The sequence below is a fragment of the Tupaia chinensis genome, unplaced genomic scaffold, assembly GCF_000334495.1.
Source record: "Tupaia chinensis unplaced genomic scaffold, TupChi_1.0 Scaffold000075_1, whole genome shotgun sequence".
Taxonomy (NCBI): Eukaryota; Metazoa; Chordata; class Mammalia; order Scandentia; family Tupaiidae; genus Tupaia; species Tupaia belangeri.
In genome coordinates, this window is record NW_006159535.1 from 2937185 (window position 1) to 2962268 (window position 25084).

A 25084-nucleotide genomic window follows, 5' to 3' on the forward strand; every position below is an offset into this window, starting at 1 on the left:
CTTCTCTCTCTCTCTCTCTCTCTCTCTCTCTCTCTCTCCTTTCTGGTCAAATTAAAAAATAAATAAAGTTAAAAAAATTCTTTAGAAAAAAAGAGAAGAATTTGAAGAGACTGGAAGCAAAGATACTTACTACTTAAGTCAAGAGAACCATACTGCAGGTGACAAGTACCAAGGTATGTGCTAGTTTGAATGAAGAGACAGATTGGGAAAACAGAATTGATAGGCCTTTCCAAATAAGTGAAAGAGGTGAAACAGCTGGAATAATGGGAGCATCTTTAACTGGCAAGGAACTGAGAATAGTTTTCAAGGAAGAAATAGAATAGAATTCTTCAAAACTCAGAAATGCTTGAAATAGAAACAACCATGGAACTCCCTCCATCTCTGTCTTTTCCTAATGCTGTTGATGGCTTACTCTCCATGTACAATGACACTCCCTTCCCCTTAAGGTTAAAATGTCTTAGTAAAGCAAAATGACAGCAAGTAATATGTATGTTTATACACACACATTAATTTTATTATCATTATTATTATTTTTAATTTGACCAGCGCAAGACAGAGGGAGAGAGAGCGAGAGGAAAAGTGAGAAAGCAAGGTGCCAGGTCCAGAACTTGAACCATGGTCAACCATGTTGGAGTCCAACACCTTTAACCACCACGCCACCTGCTGGCCCTACATGTTTATATTTTAAGGTGCACGTTTTTCTACACTTCAGTAGGAAAAAATAGAAAATCAGGTGTTTAAAGAGATCATTAAAAACCAAACTGATCTTGGCATGCTGTCTTGGTCTCGCACTCCCATGGTCATTCATCAGAGATATCTGCAGAATGAGAAACACTTCATCTCCTGTAGGGAAGACATAATTGTCTCCTATCAACTGGAACCTCATTCAATGAACTATGAACAGCTGGTGGTGCAGAACCATCATCCTCATTTAAAATGGAAATAACTATGGTTTCTGAACTTCTTCTATTTCTATATGGGCATTAAATTTTTACTCACTATATTTAAACTATGATCTGGTCACAGTTCAGCTCCCTACACTGTAACACATACCTGTCATCTGCTTTAGTTTCTTTTTTCTCTTAGATTTTAGTTGACTCAGTACTTTCACCTGTAATACTACTTGGATCCTCTGTATGCTGGCTTTTGTGGTTTTGTATTAGTTTTTATTCATAAATTATGCTAATGATTTAAAACTACATTGCTGGTGTCAGTAGCTGGTGTGGAGGTTAAGGCAGTTGGATCCCACATGGCCAACTTAATGGTTCAAGTCCCAGATCCAGCTGCCTGAAAACCACACTGAGCATGTGTGCCCAAAATCCCAAGAGGAGAATGAATAAGAGTGGCCATTGCAGTGTAGCCATCCTCCCTGGGGAGCAATTTCTCACTCTTCTTCTCTTTCTCCAGCTGAGAACACATACCCTATAGCAAAACTAAAAACAAACAAAAACTACATTGGATTTTAAAATGAGAGCTAAAGTAAGCATTTTACTCAGAACTAAATGGTCCCAACACAATCCCTTCTGTTTCATCTCTCCCTCCTTTTGGGATTTTGAGTACATATGTACATGCACCCAGTATGTTTTTCAAGCCACCAGGCCTGGACCAGGTGGAATCCAGCTGCCTTAACTACCACACCACTGGCTGGCATCTCAGTACAACTTTTCTTTGTAATTCAATCTATTTACATTTATATTTATAAAAATAAAATATTTATAAAAATAAATATTCTGAAAGACTGCAATAGGGCTTAGAAAATGAATAGGATATTAAGAAACAAACCTTTCAAAAATATTTTATATAAAGAAAATAGTTGACTTTTAATATTTTTGCTCATATAAAATAAGCAATTTCTTCTTTTTTTAGCTTTAAAAAATATTATTTATTTATTTGTTGTGATTTTTCAAATCACTGGGTCTAGGGCTTGAGTCATGGTCAGCCATGTGGGAATCTAGCATGGCAGCCACCACACTGTTTGCTGGCCCCTCTTTAACTGCCTTTTGTTCTCCCCATAATTTTCTATAGGGTGTGTATGCTCACTGGAGAGAGAGAGAGAGAAATCACCCCCCCAGGGAGGATGCCCAAACTGCAATTTTTTCTCCTCCATTCTCTCAGGATTTTGGCATGCACACATGAACACAGGCCTAGAGTGTTTTTCAGGCCACTACGTCTAGGACTTCAACCGCATAGCCAGGCATATGGGATCCAGCCACCTTAACCGCCATGTCACTTGCTGACCTGCCTTCATTTTTTGTTTTTAATTTACTATAGGGCATATGTGCTCAACAAAGAGAGAAAAAAAAAGGAAAGAGAGAAAGCAACCCCTCAGGAGGGATGGTCATGCTCGAATCTGTTCTCCTCCATTCTCTTCTCAAGATTTTGGGCATACACACACACATAGCATGTTTTTCAAATCTCTGGTTCTGGGACTTGAACCAAGTAGTTGGCCATTGGGATTTAACCATTTTGTCACTAGCTGGCCCATTCTTCATTGTTAATGGAGACTGTCAGCCCTCTGGTTTAGCCCATCAACAAGTTTTATTTAGATTCTCAGTTCCTAGTGTATTGACTATTTCTGGATTTTTATACAGTAATGTAGAATGATTTTTACTGATGATCATTTTAATCAACCAGACAATTCACTCAGAAAATATATTGGACCTTAAGTCAAGCTACTTTGGGCTTTTTTTCATCCCATTTTCACATCAGTACATATTGTTAAAGTATAATTTTGTTCTTAAAATTATGGACTATAATTATACAAAACATTTTTTTGATGTTGTTCTTACCTCCTGAGCTCACTGGTAAATGCCGTAACCAGTCATCTAAGCATTGTACTCAAATGTTTTTCTGTTAATTATGATAATAATGTTACTATACAAGAAGCTGTTTTGATGGATGAGTTAATCTAGGGAATGTGCTTTGAGATCTTTTGAAAGATACATTAGAGACAGAAAAAATCATAGGAGCATATACTGAAGATGTTAAAGATTATAATAATTTATATCTAAGTAGGAAATATTAGAAAAGGGGCATACTAAAAACATGTTCTTAGTATTTTTATCATTTTTGGCAGGTTTTCATCATTTAAATACCTTACTATATTCCTGATAAATAATTCAAATAATTTTATAATTTACTTTCAATGATTAGTTTTGGGACTACCAATTTGGTAGTTGAAAACATTTACTATTTTTCTGGATTTTTACTAATACTGAAGAATTATATGATCACTTTTCATTATCACCAGTAAGTACTTATTACACTCCAATTTGATCACAGTACAATGCAAGACCAAAAACAAAGAAAATAATCTAGATTAAGCCCTTAATCTGTAACAGGTTTCATTTTGAATCTAAGTCTTCCTTTCTATAATTCTTCAGTCCTTTAAAATTGAATAAATAGCATTCTCAGGAATATCACGCTTGACCCATAGTCATATAGTTCAGTTAGGGCAAGAAGTTTGGTCTCAACTTCAGTTTCTCATTCAATTATTCTGTATCTTAATTTTACTTGGGAGGAGCAACTTCCCAGGAGTTGCTGGAAAATAAAAAGATACTTTAGCCAACCTGACAGTGGGACAAAATCATAGTTGTCATAATCAAAGTTATTTTCTTTTTGTAGTTGAAGGCCACAGGGCATGATTTGCAAAGATTAAACTGATTAAAAGTTTATGATTTTATGATTGAATACAGCCCCAGGTATGTAATAAGGCTTAAGTAGGATTGGTCAAGGAACTCTTCTAAAATCTTAGTCTTTTATATGTTTATCTAAAAAATTCTTCACTATAAAATGAATATATAATATTAGGTTGTTTTAAATACCATTTTGTGTTGGTCCTTACATAAATAATCACAGATTGAGAAAATATTATTGTTTTTGTTTCTCTAGTTTCCCATGTAGACCTCAGGGTCATTTTAAAAACTATATATTGCTGTGGCCGGCAAGTGGTATGGTGGTTAAGGGCGCTGGACTCCCACATGGCCGACCACGGTTAAAGTCTCAGACCTGGTGGCTTGCTTTCTCACTTCCTCTCTCTCTCTCTCTTTGTCTCTCTCTGATCAAACTGGAAAATAACAATGATAATAATAATAAATAAAGTTAAATAAAACAATTATTTAAAAAAACCGTATATTGCTGATATTTTCATTATAAATGTATATTTTACCTTAATGTAAGTCATTTCCCTAGACTTCTAGGCAATTTTATATGGAAGAGATTCTATTTAGAGAATTTATGTCATAGTTTCTAATCAGCTTATATTAAAAAGATACAGTAAAAGGGGTCTGTATTATCACCTTGATTTCTTAACTTTTTGAAAGTTGCTGAAGAGAAGTGCTAGTTAGAGCAAATAGTTTCTGGGGAAAGATATTTCCCATTTTAACTTGAAATTATTTATCTTCTGTCATAGGAGAATGAGTTTTTCCCCCTGCCTAGACCCACAGTTGACATTTTAAGCAAAATTGAGTCCATTTTATGTAAATCTAAATAAAGGATGTAAAAAAGTAGAAAGAGTAAAAGGTTTTTTTTTTTTTTCTCCCTGTACTTTATTGTTTTTTGTTTTTAAATATTTTGAATAGAACTTTTACTGGAAATTGGTAGGTTAGTTTTGTTCCTTTTTTTTAAAGATAAAAAAACTAAAAGATGTAAAAATGGAGAAAACCTATTTCACCTTTTTTTCGTCTGCTAGCTTTTTTAGATTTTTGCCATAGGACATGTATGTGTACCAGAGATAGATAGAGACAGAAAGAGAGAGAAAGTGAGAAACCATATCCCAGGGGACATAGCCATACCACAATCCCTTCTCCTCCATTCTCTTGGGCACACAAACACATTCCCTGTGTGGTTTTTCAGGCCTCTTGGTCTAGAATTCAAAGTGTGTAGTCAGTCATGTGGGATCCACAGCTCAGCCATCACACCACCTGCTGGCCCCTATTTCAGTTTTTAAATGAGGATGGAGGTTTGTTTTATCCTTTCAAAAATAAGTGTGGTCGGAAAATAGAAATGTTCTCTTTTCCTGTATGGACTCCAGTGACTGTGAATGATCTTTTGGAATGGAAAGGGACCAGGTCGCACTAGGGATACATTATTGAGACTATTGAACACATACTTAGCTGGAGAAACCTTCCACTCCAACACAGGCTATGTCTGGCCCCATATTTTTTTCTTTTGGAAAGGACCAATTCTTTAAAGTAGATTTAATGCTGGATTATAACTATAAATTTCATTTATCTGCTTGTATACCAACCATAAAGCAAATCAATCATTGCATATTTTCAGCGTTATGAAGTATGTTCTACCAAATGATTCAGATAACAATTGTATTTCTACCTAAGTAGAATCCAGAGGTGGTAATATCTGTAACTCATCAGGAAAAGTCATCACCTTAACTACATTAAGAAACTTACTAAATATTTAAAGCAACTGGGGTAAAGGGAAGTTTTCAGGCCCTTCCTTTGATTGAAAAAAAAAAATTTAAGATGAGATTAACAAAGACATAGTGGACAGTTTCTCGTAACAAAAACCTAAGAATATACTGAAAAAAAGAGAATACCTTTGTTAAGATAAAAAATGTAAACAATTTGGACTGAAGAAACAGCCACAAGTGGTAAGTGGATATGGTAGCAGGAAATAGTTTTCATGAGGTGAAAAGGGAGGATACTTTACTAGAAGGCCCCTGAGGACAAAGGTGGCATTAAGGAAGCAGAGAAGAAAAGTTGGTAAAGGTGATTTTCTAAGCACTATTAAAAACTACTTTATCTTGATTCATTTAAGCTTTAGAGAACCCTTGTATGTGGGAGCTTAGGCCTAGTGGAATAGTTCATTAATGCATTCATTCATTAGCCATTTGGATGTACTGGACATTAAGTACATTACTAGGGTTAAAGTGGTAAACCGTGTAGACATGGGGTCTGCCCTCAAAAAATGTAAGTCTAGTAACATTCTGAAAGTGTCACTGATTGTTTTCAACTCAGACACAGCAAACACACACATACACGCACACACAGAGGCACACATAGATACATGCAGACTTTCAAACATGCCAACAATTCTTTGTTTTGATCTTTATATTTATGACTCCATATTTGGGTCTTTCTATACTACATTTCATGTTTCTGTAACATTAAGTTTTCTTATGAGTTCCTTCCTCACTCCTTTTTTGAAAACTGTTTATTATGGAAAACTTCAAAATTCATAAAAATGAGAGACTAATGAGCCCCTGTGTACCTTTCATCCCAATTTGTGGTCAGTTTTGTTCATCTGTACTGCACTACTCCTCACTATCCCGTGGGTAATTTTGAAGCAAATTCTGGACATTTTATAATTTCATTTGTAAATATTTCAGTATGAATTTCTTAAAGACAGGTACTTTTTAAAAACATAACCACATACTATTATCACACCTAAGTAAGAATCCATCTTATCAAATAACCAGCCAATCAAATTTTCTTGCTTGCTAACCACATTTTAATGGACTACCTAAAAATGGTTATTATTATAACCATCACACGAGCAATTTGATTCTAAGTTCTGTGTATCTTTCTCCTTCCTGGAATAGAAGAACAAGGAAAGTAAATGCTCAGAAGAAAAATGAGTTTGCTTATTCAAAAAATAATCTATCATAGAATAATTTAGAAGAATGAGAGATGTAAAAACTAAACATTATGATGACAAGAATAACACAAAAGGACCAAATTAATGAATCTAAGAAAAAAATAAAAAAATATAATACTTGTTATCTCAAGTGAAAAAGTAGAGGGTAAATAACTGTAGTCAATTTCACTCTAAAATTTATTTTAGTGATCATATTCATCATTTTCATCATTTACTTAGTTGGATTTCTTGAACTTAACAGTTCCAATTTCTTTTAAGTGTTTAGCATTCTTGGTCATTAAGTTTTGTTTTTTGTTTTTTATAAGAGGTTTCTGCTATAGGGTGCGTGCACTCACCAGACAGAGAGAGACAGAGAGATAGAAAGCAAGAAATCACCTCCCCAGGGGGGGATGGCTATGCTGCAATCGCTTCTCCATTCTCCTCTCGGGATCTTGGGTACGCACGCACATGTGCCCGGCGTGAGTTTAAGCCACCGGGTCTGAGACGCGAACCGTGGTTGACTACGTGGGAGTCCAGTGACACAGCCATTATGCTAACTGCTGGTCCCATCATTAAGTATTTTTGAATGAGTCCCCCTTTGTCCATATCTTTGCTAACATTTTTTTTTCATAATATTCATTCTAATTGGAGTGAGACAATATCTTATTGTGGTTTTGATTTGTATTTCCCTTATGATTAGTGATGTTGAGAATTTTTTCTATTTTACTTTTTTTTTGGCCATTTTCATGTGTTTTATTGAGAAATGCCTATTCAGACTATTTACCCATCTAAAAAAATTGCCAAGAGGCACATATGCTCATTGGAGAGAGAGAGAAGGGAGCAAGGACCATGAGAAAACACACCCCATGGGGGAATGGTCATGCTATAAACTCCTTCTCTAGAAATATGAAGTCATTAGTCTGTCAATGAATTAATTGTATTATAGGTGTGAGCTAAATATACATTAAGTATTAGAGAATATGTTGGCCTTCAAATATAGTTTTAGGTTTCTGTTTGTGGAAAAGATGTAGTTAATACACTATACTCTATTCTTCCTCTAACTACAATAAGATAGTCTCTATACAGTGAATTTTCTGTGGTTTTGCTTTTTTAAAAAACAAACAAACAAAAACTATATATCCCAATCAAGGATGCTGGAGAGGCCTGCTGCTAGAAATAGCAACTGAGGGCACACCAAAAAAAGCCCCATTTCAGCTATATTTACCCTATTGCAGGCATATATCATGAAAAGAGTCGCCTCCCTTCATCCCCACACACCGTAATTATCCAGAGGCTACATGTAACCCTGTCTTTCCTACCTGCTCTGCAATAATGAAGTACCCCATCACTCCTGCTGGTCACTATAGCATGAGAACTGGATGGAGCTGTAATAACAAGGTCACACCCCTCCCCAGCAAAGCCTTCTCTACCATACTGCTCTTAAATCATGAGACAGGTCCCCTTCCCCTTCTAACTAGAGAGTTGAGGGAGGATTATAAAAAGGAGGGAGTTAGAAGGATTTTAAAATCTGTATTTGAAATCCTGGGCAGACCTTTGAACATTCCATGTATGAAACTTATCAGAATCAATACAGAAAAAAGGTTTGAAATTGAGTTCTGATATAATATACACCTAGGTTTCAGACTGATCTCTGGATAGCTGAGACAAAACAACCCTGAAAAGACTTCAGTAATTAAAATGACATTTGAACCATAGCCCTTAAAAGTTGGCTAGGATATGCATCATGAATCTAAACAGTTTGTCTACTAAAATAGAAAATTTAAACAGAAAGCAAACTCATAATGTAAGACTCATTATCATCATACCAAGAACCAGGAAAATCTCAATTCAAATGACAAAAGATAATCAGATACCACACTGAAATGACACAGATGTTGGAATTTGCCTGACAAGGATTTAAAGAAGCTATAATATTAAAAATACTCTAGTAGCAATTAAAATCTTGAAATAAATGAAAAAGTAAAGAAAGCCTCATCAAATAAATAGATGATACAAAGAAGAATCAAATGAAAATTATAGAACTGAAAAATACAATAATTTAGTAAAGAACAGGTTCAGTTAAGCTAGAGGTGACAGAGGAAAGAATTGGTACAAAGATCAATAGAAATTATCTATTCTCAGTCATCGAATAAGGATGGAGACGGGGTGAACAGCATTTGAAAGATCAGTAGGACTATAGCAAAATGTCTTTATGTTTGTATTATTGGAATCCCAGAAGAGGAGTAGCAGTGAAAAATTGAAGGAAAAATTGGAAGAAGTTACTTTAAACTTCCTTAATTTGGCAAATCTACATATTTAAGAAGTGGAGCCAACTCCTTTTGGTGGGAGAAAATATTACCAAGATTCTTCTGGTATATATAAGTCCCTTGAATCTGAGCTGATGGTTTTCTAGAGATCACCTAGAATACTCAGAGATGACAGAATACTGCCTTAGAGATCCTCATTGGAAAAATGCCTCACATTTTGTTGCTTTCTATTAGATTTGTACATCTTTCATCTTTTAAAAATGACTTTAAAACATCTGCTAAACACCTAGCTGCAGTGGCCCAGGAGTAGCACAACACTGCAATGCTGGAAGCCATATGGAAGATCAGGATTTGGTTTCCTGCGCAACTTGTACACATTAGGTGTATTTGCCCACGATCCCGAGACTTCTAGGCAAAAAGCAAAAGTTTTAAAATTTTATTTACAGTAAATAAATTGTATCTTTACTTACTAAGATAAGCTTTCTTTTTAAAAATTGTTTATTTAATTTTATTTATTCATTAATTTATTTTTAATTTGACCAGAGAGAGAGAAAGGGAAAGTGAGAAAGTAAGCCATCAGGGTCAGAGACATGAACCATGGTCGGCCATGTGGGAGTCTCCAGCACCTTAACCACCATGCCACCTGCTGGTTCCCAAGATAAACTTCCTTCTCTAACTGTTCCAGAGGTCTTCAAAAAGTTATTGGGAAATGTGTATTATGAAAACACTGTTATGCATGGATTTCATGAATTCTTGCTCCTTTTTTTGCACCAAAATAAATTTTAATTCCATTTTTTCATAAACTTTTTTAAATACCCTGATACAATAAGTATCTGCTTTTGCCGAAGTCTTTTACTGTAATAGTTTATAAACTATGTATCTTGATATAATTTCTTCATCAAGTTTATGCACAGTAGATTTTACAGAATCCCGGGGCTCGCCAGTGGCACAGTGGTAATGGAGTGTTGTATAATACAATGCGGACCCACATGAGAGGGTCTCGGGATCACATTCTGGGCCTTCCTGTCCACATTGGGTGTGCACATGTGTGCCCATGATCCAAGCTCGCCAGTGGCACAGTGGTAATGGAGTGTTGTACAATACAATGTGGACCCACATGAGAGGGTCTTGGGATCACGTTCTCGGCCTTCCTGTCCACACTGGGTGTGCACATGTGTGCCCATGATCCAAGCTGACTGAAGCTAGGGGTTGATGGCAGTGTGAAAGACCCTACATCTCTCTGTGTCTCTCTACCTTTAACTCTTTCATGGTGAGGAAAGAAAGAGTTTGGTGAGGACCAGCAGTTAGCGTAATGGCTATGTTGCTGGACTCCCACATAGTTGACTGTGGTTCGCGTTCTGGACCCAGTGGCTTAAAACTCATGCTGGGCGCATGTGCATGCGTGCCCAAGATCCTGAGAGGAGAATGAAGGAGAAGGGATTGCGGCGTGGCCATCCCCCCTGGGGGGTGATTTCTCGCTTTCTGTCTCTATCTCTTTCTGTCTGGCGAGCGCACGCACCCTATAGCAATAACAAAACAAAACAAAACAAAACAAAACAAAAAAACTCTCCAAAAAGAAAAAAAAAAGAGTTTTGTTTTACTTTTTAAAGTATTTACATTTTAAACAGGGAAACTGATTTCCTGAAACACTTGGTAGCCCACTTGGGACTAAGCTATTAGGGCTCTTAATACTTGCAACAAATTGTTCTTTGCTAGAGGAGTAGAAAGGACACCTTGATGTTATCTATCAATACTATTAACTTTGCTATGGAAATATTCTTGTTTAATATGTTAAGAGACTGTAATTTCCGGTCTTGGCTTTTAAATATGAGAATGCTTTTTAACTTTCTCTTTCATGGTTATTAACTCTGCCCAGAGTCTTCATTTTAATTACCACTATACAGTGCTACACTTCTCTTATTTGCTTCATTACCTTTTCTGCTTTGAAAATAATTTTAGAGAATTAAAATCAGATTGTTTCCAATACAATGAAATGCTTTCACCGCACTATTAATGAATCTTTTTCTTCATTATCAACACAAGGCCAGAAATTACAAATCATTTTAAACAAACAAAAACTATTTAGTTTTTAATTGTGATTGGAACAAAGAGCACAATAAATTTTAATTTACCTGGCCTGACTCAATCCTTGGTTTTTTACTCTTCATTGGAAGTAGGAACAATCGGTCGCTTAACTCCTTCTAATAGAAGGGATGTTCCTAGAAAGAGCCAGTCGGATCCCCTGGGGTTCTGATTCTTACTTCTTGGCTTACAAAAGTGGCCAAGGAGGACTTTGAACCTGCGCTTGTTGATGTATTTTATATTAAAGACATCACATGGGAACAGATTAAGGACAGCAGACAATGAATATAGTAGACCTGAATTCTAAATTCCAGACTATTACCTATTTATTTGTGTGACCATAGACATCCCCATTGTCTCTGCAGATGTATTCCAGTTTAATATTGATGAATAATTATTAATAATATTGATTAATAATATTAATTATTATAACTAATAATTATTGAAGGACTAGCAGGTGGCATAGTGGTTAAGGCACTGGACCACTCCCACATGGACAACCATGGTTCTAGTTCCAGACCTGGTGACTTGCTCTCGCTCTCTTGCTCTCTCTCTCTGTATGTGTGGTCAAAATTAAGTAAATAAGTGAATAAGTAAATGAAATTTAAAAAATAGTTATTGAGCATTTACTCTTTGTAAGAGATACCTGGAAATATTAGGTCTGATTTATATTGACTAAATGTTTTCATTTGTTGTTGACTTAGCCTTTTCCTGCAAGGTTTTTGCTCAGGAGTAGTAACTCTGGGCAGATGAGTGAGAGGAATTACATTGTAGCTGCAGAATTTATATTCTGAAGAGGCTTTTGTATCTAGGAAAATCTTTTCTACATAATCATAGCAAAACTCTATAATTTAATTTTTTCCATAGGGTACATGACACAGAAAGAGAGAAAGAAAATAAGAAAACACCTTCCAAGGGGGATGGCCATGCTGCACTCCGTTCTTCTCTAAGCCTTTCTAGGAATTTTTGGCATGTTCACACAAACATGCCTGTCATGTTTTTCAAGCCGCTGGTCTGAGACTTGAACTGCACAGTTGGCACTGTGGAATCCAGCTGCTTTAACCTCCACACCATCTGCTAGCCCAAACGATTTAATTTAAAAGTTGCAAAATTAGTAGTATTTTGCAATATTATATTATTAATTCATAATTACTATTATATTGCTAAGTAGAAACCCCTAAATTCCGAAGTCCTTATGTAATATAACAATGTCTATAGTTTGCTAGCTGATTCAAGATGATTCAAGATGATTCTTACTTATCAAAGTGGAAATTAACCTGGTGTCTTAATTTGAAATATATCCAAGAGTAATTTTTTATATTTTAACCAAAATAAAATAGACTAAAATATTTAATCATTATGATGTTGTCAATTACTGAATGTATCATTTATTTCTAAAGACTGCTGCTTTACTTGACATTTGGTCTTGGCTAGAAGCATATTAATCCAAGCATAGTTCCCATTACTGATTTTTAGGACTGGGAGATCAAATACAGCTTCAGTTTGGTAGAAGCAGAGTTATTTTGGGAAACTAAGAAGAAATATCTCAGATAGTGTAAAAAAAAATATTTGACAATAAGAAAAAGAAAACTAAACATGGAAGAATCCTAAATCAAAGTCCTTATTTTTAAATCTATACAAGGGGACATCAAAAACTTTGTGGAAAATGGAATTAAAATAGAAGTTTATTGGGGCTAGCATGTGGCATAGTGGTTAAGGGCCCTGGGCTCCCATATGGCCAACTGTGGTTCGAGTCCCGGACCTGGTGGCTTGCTTCCTCTCTCTCTTTCTCTTTCTCTGTCTCTCTCTGGTCAAACTGGAAAATAATAATAATAAATAAAGTTAAATAAAATAATTGTTAAAAAAAATACACGTTTATTTTGGTGCCAGAATTTTTTTAAGTCTCCACAGTTTTTTAAAAAATATACATTTTATGTGAACATTTTGAAGACCCTTAGTGTGTTCGATGGTGACAGTTTTGCTGATGAATTATAACTACAAAAAATATTACATGATGCTCTTAGCTTATAAGGGCTCATGATTGGAGCATCTTGCAACATTAAATGCAAAGGCAAAACCACACTTATTCCACGTGAAATGTCTCTTGAGATTATGAGAATAAATCAGATTATATGTTTGAATTTGTTTTGAGCATACACCATTCCATTTAGCCTGTTAATATCTCTGAGAAGGAAGTGTGGGTAGTAGGGAGAGGTTGTAGAGAGAAATTATTTTGTCTCAATTTTAAATTAATAAATTGAAGCAAAATCACAGTCGAGTTTATAGCTGACCCTTCCCTGGGACAAAATTAATCCTAATCCTCTCTATTCCAAGGTCTTTCATTAAAGCATCCTATATCAATTAATTTTGAAACATTTACCTTGTATTTCTAAAATTTACTAATAATTATTCCAAAGAGTTAGAAAAGATCTGCCTGTTTATTAGTCTACTTTAGAAGACCCCAACCATATACAGAAACACCACATAAGCGTAATTTAAGGAGTTCATAGTTTAACTATTAACAATTAATTATATCTCTTGTGATTTAGCTTAAATGCAATTTTATTCAGAATCCTTCTAATCTTGCTGAAAGTGATATTTCCTCTCTCTTTCTGAATCCCTTATTTAGTAAGTCTTAGAACATTTACCTTATCTACTACTAAAATTGTATATATGGTTAGTAAAATAGTACTATATGATTTCTTTTTCTGTTGGATATGGTCTCCCAGGGTTTATTGAATTATTATGTGGTTAATAATTATTTCCTGAATGAACAAAAGTTCACCTGTACTTTGCCAGAGAGTGTGACACTCAAGGCAGAAGGAGACGTGAATGAATCCCCCCCCTGACTTCGCAGGGGGTCATGGGGTATTTTCAGTTGTGTTCCTCGTGTTTCATTCCCAAATAAGAAGTACTTCCTAATGAGCCTCCTCCTACTGGAGTGCAGCATATCATAAGTATGGTGTGTGTGTGTGTGATGGGTGGTGAGGGAGAGGGGAGAGGGAGGAAGAGATTGATAGGAATCACAATATAAAAGAAAAAATATGCTTGCATTCTTGTATGACTAATAGTAATACACATGGAAGGAGTACATTAGGCACACTCAAGGCAATTGAAAAAAAAATTATCATCAAAAATCACTATCCTAGGGCTGGCTAGGTGGCACAGTATAACAGACTGCCCAGGAAATGCTCGATCTATATGAAAAGTTACTTGTTTTGTTCCCAGATCACACCTGTGATCCTGACTGGCTGAGAAGACTGGAGAAAGGCATTACAGCATGAGACCCTGTTGAGAGTGCTCCTGTCTGTCTGTCTCTCTCTCTCATGAAAAAGAAATAACCTTAAAAAGAGAAGAAAGAACTCTCCTGTTAAAGTGTTCACATGATTAAAGTTTCTTGTAGTAATGAGGCCCTTCTATATATTTTTGCTCATGGAAGAGGCACACCGTCAAGCTTTTCGCAAATATCTAGTGGATAGTATAAAACTAGAATCGGTGTGACTGACAAAGATTATTGAGTAAGAAATTTGAAGACAGTACATGATGTCTCTGCTTCTCCCTTAAAGAATTCTGTATTTTGTGGGAACCAGCAGTTAGCGTAATGGCTATGTCGCTGGACTCCCACGTAGTTGACTGCGGTTCGCATCCCGGACCCAGTGGCTTAAAACTCACGCCGGGCGCGTGTGCGTGCGTGCCCAAGATCCCGAGAGGAGAATGGAGGAGAAGGGATTGCTATGTGACCATCCCCCCTGGGGGGTGATTTCTCGCTTTCTGTCTCTCTGTCTCTCTCTGTCTGGCAAGTGCACGTGTCCTATAGCGAAAACCTCTCCAAAAAAAAAAAAAGAATTCTGTATTTTGTTACATATACTACTCTGTAACAATGGTAGATAACAAAGATTTAGCTCAGATTAGGGACTTTCTATAAGGTTTCTTTGATCAGAATAAATCCCTGTCCATCTCAGACTCATTGCTTTGTTTAAAAAAAAGAAAAAAAAATCCTCTATTTACTTTAGAAATATCTACTTTTGGAACCAGCAGATGGCATAACAGTTATGTTGCTGGACTCCTTCATGGCCGACCGCTGTCCGCATCCTGGACATGGTAATTTGAAACTCAGGCTGGGTGTGTGTGTGTGTGTGTGTGTGCCCAAAATCCCAAGAGAAGAATAAAGGAAAAGGGATTGTGGCATGACCATCCCCCATGCAGGGGGTGATTTCTTGCTTTCTGTCTCTTTGTCTTTCTCTGTCTCTCTAGCGAGTGCATGTGCCCTATAGCAAGAGTCTCTAAAAATAATAATAATAATAATAATAATAAAGAAATATCTACTGTTTTCTCTAGGTATTTATTCTAATGAAACTAATCTTCTGTAGGCACATGGATACCTTTTCTATTTCTCACTGTGCTCTGCCTTTTACTAAATCTTTTATGGACAAGATCCTTTGCATTTTCCAGACTTTTTATTTCTTTTTGCTCTAGGGTATGTGCACTCACCAGAGGGGAGGGGGGGAGTGAGAAATCATCAAAAGGGAATGAAAGAGAAGGGACAGCCACACCACAGTCCCTTCTGCATTCTCCTCTTGAGATTTTGGGCACACATGCACCTGCACCTAGGGTGATTTTCAAGCTGCTGGTTCTGGGACTCAACCCTTGATTAGACATGTGTGTATGTGTGTGTGTGTGGGGGGGGGCAGCACCTTAACCTCTATGTCAGCTTCTTGCCCCTGGGTTTTAATTTCTTAAGAAAGAGCTATACTTTTCAAACTAAAAGTCAGATGTTTCTACTTTTTTTAAAGTATATTTATTCATTATTTTTTCATAAGACACAGAATGAGAGAAGGAGAGAGAGATGGACAAAGGCAAGCACTGTCAACAGGGCCTCATGCTGCAGTCCTGTCCCTAGCCACTCAGCAAGGAACACGGGCACACACGTGTACATCTGGAATGTACGGGCTGAGCTGGGAGCCAAGTCCCAGTCATTCTTAGAGCTTCCAGCAGCGGAGCGTTGTGTTATCACTGTACCACTGTGGCTGAGCCCAGTGTTTCATTTATTATGTTCCCTTACTCTTTTTCTAGAAAAAATTTTGAAGACTAATATAAAATATTTAAAAAAGTAGAAACTGGGTATGGCGTTTATGGGCGCTCTCTATACTGTGTGATGATTCGGTACATCTAAAAACTGTTCTAAAAGAAAAAAAATTATCTAAAAATATATGAAGGACTTTTTAAAATTCACATGAACGTTAGAGATATTCAAGTGCTATATTTCTCACTAATCCTGAAAAAAACCCTGATAAACGTTAATGTTATTTATCTACTATCTTGCTAAACTACTTAGCAATAAAGCTTAGGATCAGTTCGAGGATGTTATTTATTCCCAGGGTTCTTCTATAGTCTTGTACAGAGCCGAAAGCATGTAGATCTGCTATTCCTGCATGACATCACACTTCTCTGTTCCTCTCAGCTCTTTCGTGGTTATAGTGAGGAGGGTAGAAATAGTTATTGCTTCATTAATTCTACCCTGAGTTGATTATCTTAGATGAAAAGAATCAGCAACTTTAGTACTTGATTATAGATACAATATTGACCACTGCTGAATTTCATCAGAACTCTTTCGTATTCATAAGGGTTGTAACTCTTCCTAAGATTCTTGATGTTACTGATACTGCTTTGATCTAAAAAAGACCAGCTTGCTGTGACATATTTGAATATGAAAGGTACCTCTTCTAAAGGTAATTGTATTATAGTTTCCCTTCTTCACTTTTCCTTCAGGATCATCTCATAGCCTTACCGTTCTTAGCTTTTGTTTCTGGGACTCAACTTGACAGAACAGATGACATTGCTATAGAATTGTTTTAGATTTAGAGTTTGGTGATTAGTTTACTCAAAGATCATGTACATCGAGAACTAGTTACCTTCTTGCTAGATGGGGAAGAAGATTCTGTTCCTCGAGGCACCTGTCATCTCTTCCCTTCCAGGCAAACTAGCTTGGAAAATTTCTCAGACTAAAGTTTCTGTCATAGTAGATTGATAAATGAAGAACTAAGATGCCTAGGGATGTTTAGTAATGGCACATATGCTTTAGAGTAGACTTGGAACTTTAGGATAGAAAAAATAAATTTTCATATTAGCTAACTATTTGCTTAGCTGTCTTACAGCAAAGTGTACAATTAGAAAAATGCATCTCCTGATTGAAAATTGGCATTATATGTTCTCAAGATAGCCACTAAAGAACATAGTTGCTCGGTTGTGAAAATTGCTGATAGCTATTTTATTTTTAAAATAAAAACCAGGGACCAGCAGGTGGCATGATGGTTCAGCCACTGGGATTCCCACATGGCGGGCCACAGTTTGAGTCCCAGACCTGGTGGCTTAAAAATCACACTGGATGTGTGTAGCTATATGTCCAAACTCTTGAGAGGAGAAGCGAGAAGGCATTGTGGTGTGGCCATCCCCTTTGGGGGGTGATTACTTACCTTCTCTCTCTCTCTATGTCTCTCTGTCTCTCTCAGGCAAGTGCACAACCCCTTTGGGGGGAAGGGGGACCTCCCAGGTACTTCATACATTCTTTGGACCAGCAGATGGGATAATGGCTATGTCACTCCAATCCCACGTAGCCAACTGCAGGTCAAGTCCCAGACCCGGTGGCTTAAACTCATGCCAGGCGTGTATGTATGTGTGCCCAAGATCCCGAGAAGAGAATGGAAGAGAAGGGATTGCGGTGTGGCCATCCCCCCTGGGGGGTGATTTCTTGCTTTCTGTCTCTCTGTCTCTTTCTGTCTTTCTGGTGAGCACATGCACCCTATAGCAAAAACCTCCCCCCCAAAAAAAGTTTGTAATTGTTAAATTCAGTATCTGTTTACTCAATGGCTTTTACTTAATAATTATAAAAGTAGATCTTGTTTGTAATATGTAGAGCTCTGAAGATAGATGGCATTAATGGATAAATTATAGATTTTCCTTTAAGATAATTTGAGTTTTATCACAGAAGGTAAACTCAGAATGCTGAAGTGCTGCTGAAATAAAAGAACTATTTTACTTTTGTCATAAAGGTCTCGATGCATGTAACTTTGAATTTAGAAATGATCACAGTTGCATGTTTTGAACGATAGAGAAGTGAAAGAGTATTTTAAAAGTATAATTGCTTAAGTACACATGTGTTTAGTAAAATTTCCAGAGTAACTATTCTTTTTCACTGTAATTTCCCTCCAGATGCACATAAAATTTTCACTGGATTCTTTGAGATACATTTCTTAAAGCTAGATTCTTATAATACTTTATAAGAAACATCTTGGATCAGTCCTAGTTTATTTTATAAATGTTGATACTTGTCACCTCTAAAGAGAAGTTGACCATTTTGTAGAGCCCATCTTTACCTTTGTCTCTCTTTCTCCCTGACAGAATCCCAAGGACTGCAGCAAAGCTAAGAAGTTGGTGTGTAATATTAACAAAGGCTGTGGCTATGGCTGTCAACTCCATCATGTGGTCTACTGCTTTATGATTGCATATGGCACCCAGCGAACACTCATCTTGGAATCTCAGAATTGGCGCTATGCAACTGGTGGGTGGGAGACTGTGTTTAGACCTGTAAGTGAGACATGTACAGACAGATCTGGCATCTCCACTGGACACTGGTCAGGTAAGGACCCTGTGCGATTTGTCAGACTGATCCCCAGACTGAATCACTGCTTGACCAAGTTATTAGCTTTCTCAGTACAGTTTTATGGATCACAGTCCTCTTGCTGTCTGAACTTATTAATGCAATATGTCATTTAGAAAAAATATAGAAAAACAATATTTTATTTAAAAAGTATTTTATGGGCTGGCCCCATGGTCTAGTAGTTAAGGGAGCCCAATCCCATCTTGCTGAGTGTTGTTTGAATACTGGCCCTTATGTCTTGAAAGATATGCTCAGCATGTGCGTGTGTGTGCCTGGAATCCCAGCAGGATGGAGAAATGAAGACAGGATTGTGGTGTGACTACACCCCACTCTCCTGAGCAAGAGAGAGAGAGACAGAGACAGAAAGAGACAGAGAGAGACAGACAGAGAGAGAAAGAGAAAGAGAGAGAAAGAAAGCAAGCTTACAGGTCCAGGACTTGAACCTTCATTGGCCATGTGGGAGTCCAATGCCCTTAACCACCACACCACCTGCTAGCCTCACTATTTTTCAAAGAGCATAATTTAATCTCTTAGTATTAATAGTGATACATTTTTTTCCATTTTGGGTGCTTTCACATTATTGAACACCTTTGATTCTCAGGACTATTGTATAAAGTGGTTCTTAAACATTAGCATGTATTAGAATCATCCAAAAGTTTTGTTAAAACCTGTTTCTGACTTATTAGGTCTGGGTTGGGGCCTGAGAATTTGCATTTTGACAAAATTTCTAGTGTTTTAAAATCACTGAGGTAGACTAGAGGTAATTTTACTTTCATCTTACAGTTGAGGACAACAAATCCTAATTTGTTTCTGTTTATTTAGGAAACACTTGATAAAGAATAATGTGATGAAGGTAATATTGCTAGTCATTATATGGAGAAAAAAGTTCAGTAAGAAATTTCCCTTCTCTCCAAAGGAGTGGTAATAGAGGAGCTAGCATATCAATAGTTTCTTACTGCTAGTCTAGTCCTGGTCTTTATTTTCTTCCCTTAATTTGCTAGCTCATGTTGCTTGCAGGGTGTGGGAAATTACCGCCTTCCCTCGGGGAATGGTCATGCTGCCATCCTGTCCTTCTTTTCTTCTTTCGAGATTTTTGAGCATGCACACACACACACCCCAGTGTGTTTCTCAAGCTGTTGGGTCCAGGACTCAAGCTGCACTATAAGCAATGTGACATCCAGCCACCTCAACTACCATGCTATAGGCATTCTTTCCACAGTGATGATCTGTACATAAGATCTACAGTTGGGCTGCCTTCATTTTAATCTGGCTACAGATTCCACCACCATGAGCAGGAGTAAGGTACCACTGTGCGTGGCAGGGACCATGTGAGAAGCTCAGATTCAGATCTCAGGCCAACCCAAACAGGCTGATATGGTGGCAGGTGCCTGTAATCCTAGCTCACTGGGAGGCTGGGACAGAGGAACACAATGGTTGATTCCTGTCAAAAATGCCTATTGCTCTCTCTCACTCTCCCTCCTCCTGCATGTGTTCATATACAGGCATATTCTCTCTCTCTGTCTCTCTCTATCTCACTCATTAAAAGAAGAATCCTTACGTTATCATTTTGTAATCTTGGACAATTTACTTAACCTATGCTTTAGTTTCCTTATCAGTAAAATAAGGATAATAATGTACCTACCTCATTGAATTATTGATAGGATTAAATGAAATAGTGTATGTAATTACTTAGCATAATTCTCAATTCAGTACCTGATATATGAGCTTTAGTAAGTGTTACCTAATATTAATAGCCTTTATTCATTGAACAAATACATGGATACCTACAGTGTTGCAGATAGTGAACTAAAAAATGAGGATTAATGCTGTTCTAGTACTGCACTCAAATCTGGGGAAAATTAAACATTTTTTGAAAAGCAGAGGCATTTCAGTTAATATTATTTATTGTGGGGCTGAATACCTTTTTTCATAAGTTACAACACTGGATGTGGAATGGGAAGCTATGTCCTTGGCAATGTGAATAATTTTAGTTTCTTTTTTGCCCTCTTTGGAAAAAAATTGGGTAACACTTGACTCTCTCCAGCAGTGCCACAAAACTTGATTGGACAATTTCCATCAAGTGCTTGGAGTTGCTCTATAAAAGGTCTTGTGTGGACTAAAATATTTTATGTGATTTTTATCTTCTGTAGGATGACTTTCAGGCCTTATTCTGTTTATCAACATTCTGTTTTCTTTGTAACTCACCTCATATTTTAGAGTGAAACTCTTCATCTAGAACCTAGATAAGCTTCAGTTTGAAGGTCCATCTTCTATTGCTCTGGTTTGCAGTTTACAGTTTGTGCCAGCAGGTTATGTATGAGGTTAGAAAGACAGAAACTGTGTCAAGTCACGGAAAGCAGCTCTGCCAGGCTCTCTGTGGATAACGTTTTTCTTTTCATGGACTTAGTGCAGTTTAGACATGTTGATTGTGGAAGTGTTAGCCAGAGTAGGACAGTTCCTTGATTCACCATTGCTAAGGAGAGCCAACTTTTCCGGTGGTAGTTAGTTAATAGAAAAATGAAAATTTGGCCTCACTAGACTTATCAGATTTAGCATATCTCGATAGTTTGTCCCTGACTATATGCTGCAAGTAGTTGCTTGGTTTGTTTGACTTTTGGTCCTTCCTTGTACATTTTGTAGTTGATAGTGGGAACCACAGGATGTGAAGATTTAAAATGGTTTGAATTTCAAACATTTAGTTTTTTTGGTTTTTTTTTTTAATTCATGAGGGCACATGTGCACCCTCAGCAGGGTCTGGTCATGCCGCAGTCTCCTTTCTCCAGCCTTCCACCTCCTCAGAACCTTGGGCAAGCTCACTCAGCCCGCTTTTAGGCAGATGCTGGGGTCCAACCCCACGGTTGGTCCTGTGGCTTCCAGCATCGTAGTGCAATACGTCACTGACTGTGCCATCAGGCTGGGCCTGGAATTTCTTAATATCACAACTAAGCAGAGTCTGGAAATCATCCTTCCTTTATCCATTTGGAATCGGGGGCATAGTAGAGGCTTTGTGATTTATCCAGGTCTTGTAGCTTATGAAGGAGTGAATATGGTTAGTGCCTTCATTCTAATCCCTCCCATTAGGCTCACACCAAACACTTAGCAGAACAATGTTACCATGTAGCACACATTTACGATTTTAATGAAATAGATCTTTCCTTTATCACTACAGGTATTGTGTAAAATAATATATTCTTCATGTTAATGAATTTATCTGTGCCCATTGGGCACTTTTAATTAAGTAACCTAGAGTTTGTTTGTTTGTTTAGTTTTGCTATAAGGTATATGTGTGCACCAGAGAGAGAGAAGGGAAGTAGAAATCACTCCCAAGGGGTGATGGCCCCAGTGCAATATTTTCCTTTCCATTGTCCTCTTGGGAAAAACTGGAAGTAGTTCACTGGGAAGTTTGGCTATTGACAGGGCTAGCTAATGTTCCTTTTTCTTTTTTTTGAGAGGTTTTGCTATAGGGCACGTGCGCTCTCCAGAAAGACAGAGAGAGAGGGAGAGACAGAAAGTGAGAAATCACCCCCCAGGGAGGATGACCATGTCACAATCCCTTCTCTTCCCCTCTTCTCTCGGGATCTTGGGCACGCACGCAAACGCACCCAGCGTGAGTTTAAGCCACCGGGTCGGGGACTCAAACCACAGTCGACTACATGGGAGTCTAGCAACATAGCCATTACACCAACTGCTGGTCCCACTAATGTTTCATTTTTAAAACTAGTGTCATTTTCAGGATTTCCAAATCAAGCTCTTTGTCTTGTTTTTGTTTTAGAGAACGGGCAGAGTTATGAGAAATTAATTATTTTCAGCTGCCATTTGGTATTTTCTAAGAACCATTAAACTCTTTAAACATATACCTTATTCCTTTTTTTTTTTTTTTTTTTGGAGAGGTTTTTGCTATAGGATGCATGTGCTCACCAGAAAGACAGCGAGAGACAGAGAAACAGAAAGCGAGAAATCACACCCTAGGTGGGATGGCCACACTACAATTCCTTCTCTTCCGTTCTCCTCTCGGGATTTTGGGTACATACACAGATGCACCTGGCATGAATTTAAGCTACCGGGTTTGGGACTTGAACTGTAGTTGACTACATGGGAGTCCAGTGATATAGCCATTACGCTAACTGCTGGCCCCCATATACCTTATTCAATTCAGAAGAAAAATATTTAGCAAGCAGAGCAAATTGTACTTTAAATATTTCTATGAAACTAATATTTTTAACTTTTATAAAATTACCATTATTATTACTATGGAAATTATTGAAATCTTTTAATCAATTTTTATCCTAAATAATGGCAAAGCTCAACTAGACTAACTGGTAAGCTAATATTAGGGAATAATGTGATTGAAAATCTATAAGTATATATTTCATAGGGTAGTCCATACCTACCCTATTATGTGTAGTACTTTCACAGCAATATTTTTAGCCTTTAATGACTAGATTAATAGACACTTGAAATAAGTGCATATACCACGTTAGATCCCCATGGTACAAAAAAATCTTGATTTCTCTGTTTAGGTGATGTGAAAAAGAAACAATACTGCATATAAGTCTGATCCTAATTCTGTTGTTTTTGGTTTCTGAACTTTGTCAATTAACTATAGTTTCTGAACATCAGTTTAGCTCCACAAAACTCAAGAAACTCAATACCTGTTGGATCATCGGAAAAGCCATGATTATTTTTCTATGCAAAACTGTGTCATGATTTTTCTGATAATCTGTCCCTGTTCACCTTTATAGACTGTAATCAGAAGAAGGGATGATTAAGAGATGAAAAAGGTGCAGTTTCTGTGGTGTAGTTGGTGGCATACTGGACTGTGGAGGTGGAAGCCACATGCTGACCATGGTTTGAGTCTATGACCCAGTAGGCCTAAAAACAACCAGCATGTAAATGCATGACCAGGATTCTGGCAGGCTAGAAGTCTGGAGGGAGGAGATTATGGCTGCCTAAGTCTCTCTTCCCTGTGCGTGCACATGCTCTCTATGATGAATAAAATTTTAAGAGAGGCATAAAAGATATTAAGATGATTAATAATAAACATGTAGATTATTTTCATTGTATATGATTGGTTCTCAGATTTTAAAACACAAACATGATTCTGAAATATAATTAAATTATTACCTGCTACAAAAGGAAAAGTATTCTTTTACTCTGAGGAAAAAAAAATCAGATCTTTATAAGAGCTTCATATACATTTTTCAAATGATCAAAATAAGTGAAAAAATTGAAAGAGTTCCAGAGAGGAGAAAGAACTTCTGAGAATAACTTCTAGGTGTTATAATACTTCTGTGCTTAATAAACCTATCTCTTAATCATGATAAAATTTTGGACCAGTCTTAGAATCTCTCCGCAGCTACTTTAAGCATCCAGCAGTTCTCACTGTTTTTTCTATCCCAACATACCTGAAATAAAATGGATGTTCCTACCTATAACCATGGCTCACTGTAGTTAGTGATACTAAAACTGGCTTTGTTGTGGGGAAGAGGTAGCAGTGCAGGGAGACTTGGAGAGTGAGCAGTATAGTTGAAAATTTAGCTATCTCCGCTTCAAGTATCAAATAGCTTTCTTTGCACTATGCCCTGCTTCTTTGATAATCATTAATCTAAACAAGTAATTCAGCCTCTATCAAACATCTTTATTTTACTATTTAAGGTGCATAAATGAGAAAAAAGATGCTTGTTTCAGGAATTTAAATACCAGTTAGGATATACATATACCTCAGAAGAACTCAGACTGCTTTTTACTATGACATCTCCTTTTTCTCCGTTCCCACTTAAGAAAATAGAAGTCTGTGCTATCTCATTCTACTAATAGTTAGGAAATACGGGAATAGGGAGCTGAACCTTTGTCCACAATACAGATTTGTCCCTAGAGAGCCTACATCCTTACACACACTTGTAGATTTTTATTTTCATATTTATCCTAAAGCGCTGTTCAAATTGAGTTGTGGGTAAACCTGGGAAAAATGAATCAGAGATTTTCAAGCTGCCAGGATAAACATGGTACATTTTCCTGGACCATAAATTTTATTTACTGGTAGGTAAGCGAAATCATTTTCAAATAATAAGACAAGTAAGATACATGTAGTATAAAATGAAATATTTGATAAAGCATGAAGCTTAAGCCTACTGATTTAGGCCAGTCTTTATATTCCCAGTAGTATGAGTATGTATTTATTCTGCTATTGAGGGCATTATGAAGGAAAACTTTAAGAAGCATTATTCTAGGGGCCAGCAGGTGGTGTGGTGATTAAGGTTCTGGAATTCGACATGGCCAATCACAGCTCTTCCTGGACCTGGCAGTTTGCTTTCTTACTCTTCCTTTCTCTTTCTCTAGCAAAACTCATTTAAAAATAATAATAATGATGTTATTAAAAATAAAAACAATGATTCTGAAAAAAAAAAAAAGCAGCATTCTACACCTGGATTTTTTAGCTGTTTTAGCATTCTCACCCCGGATTTTTTTGCTTTTTTTTTTTTTT

The 25084-nt window shown here is 36.9% G+C and overlaps 1 protein-coding gene across 10 annotated transcripts in view; it reads left to right on the forward strand.

The window, feature by feature from the left end:
- Positions 1–25084, forward strand: part of FUT8 (fucosyltransferase 8) — a 270265-nt gene that overhangs the window by 201444 nt on the left and 43737 nt on the right. For all 10 annotated transcript variants that reach the window (XM_006142414.3, XM_027768281.1, XM_006142415.3 and 7 more), the window contains one exon: positions 18342–18579. In XM_006142414.3, the coding sequence (XP_006142476.1) occupies positions 18342–18579 (238 nt within the window). The remainder of the gene's footprint in view (positions 1–18341; positions 18580–25084) is intronic.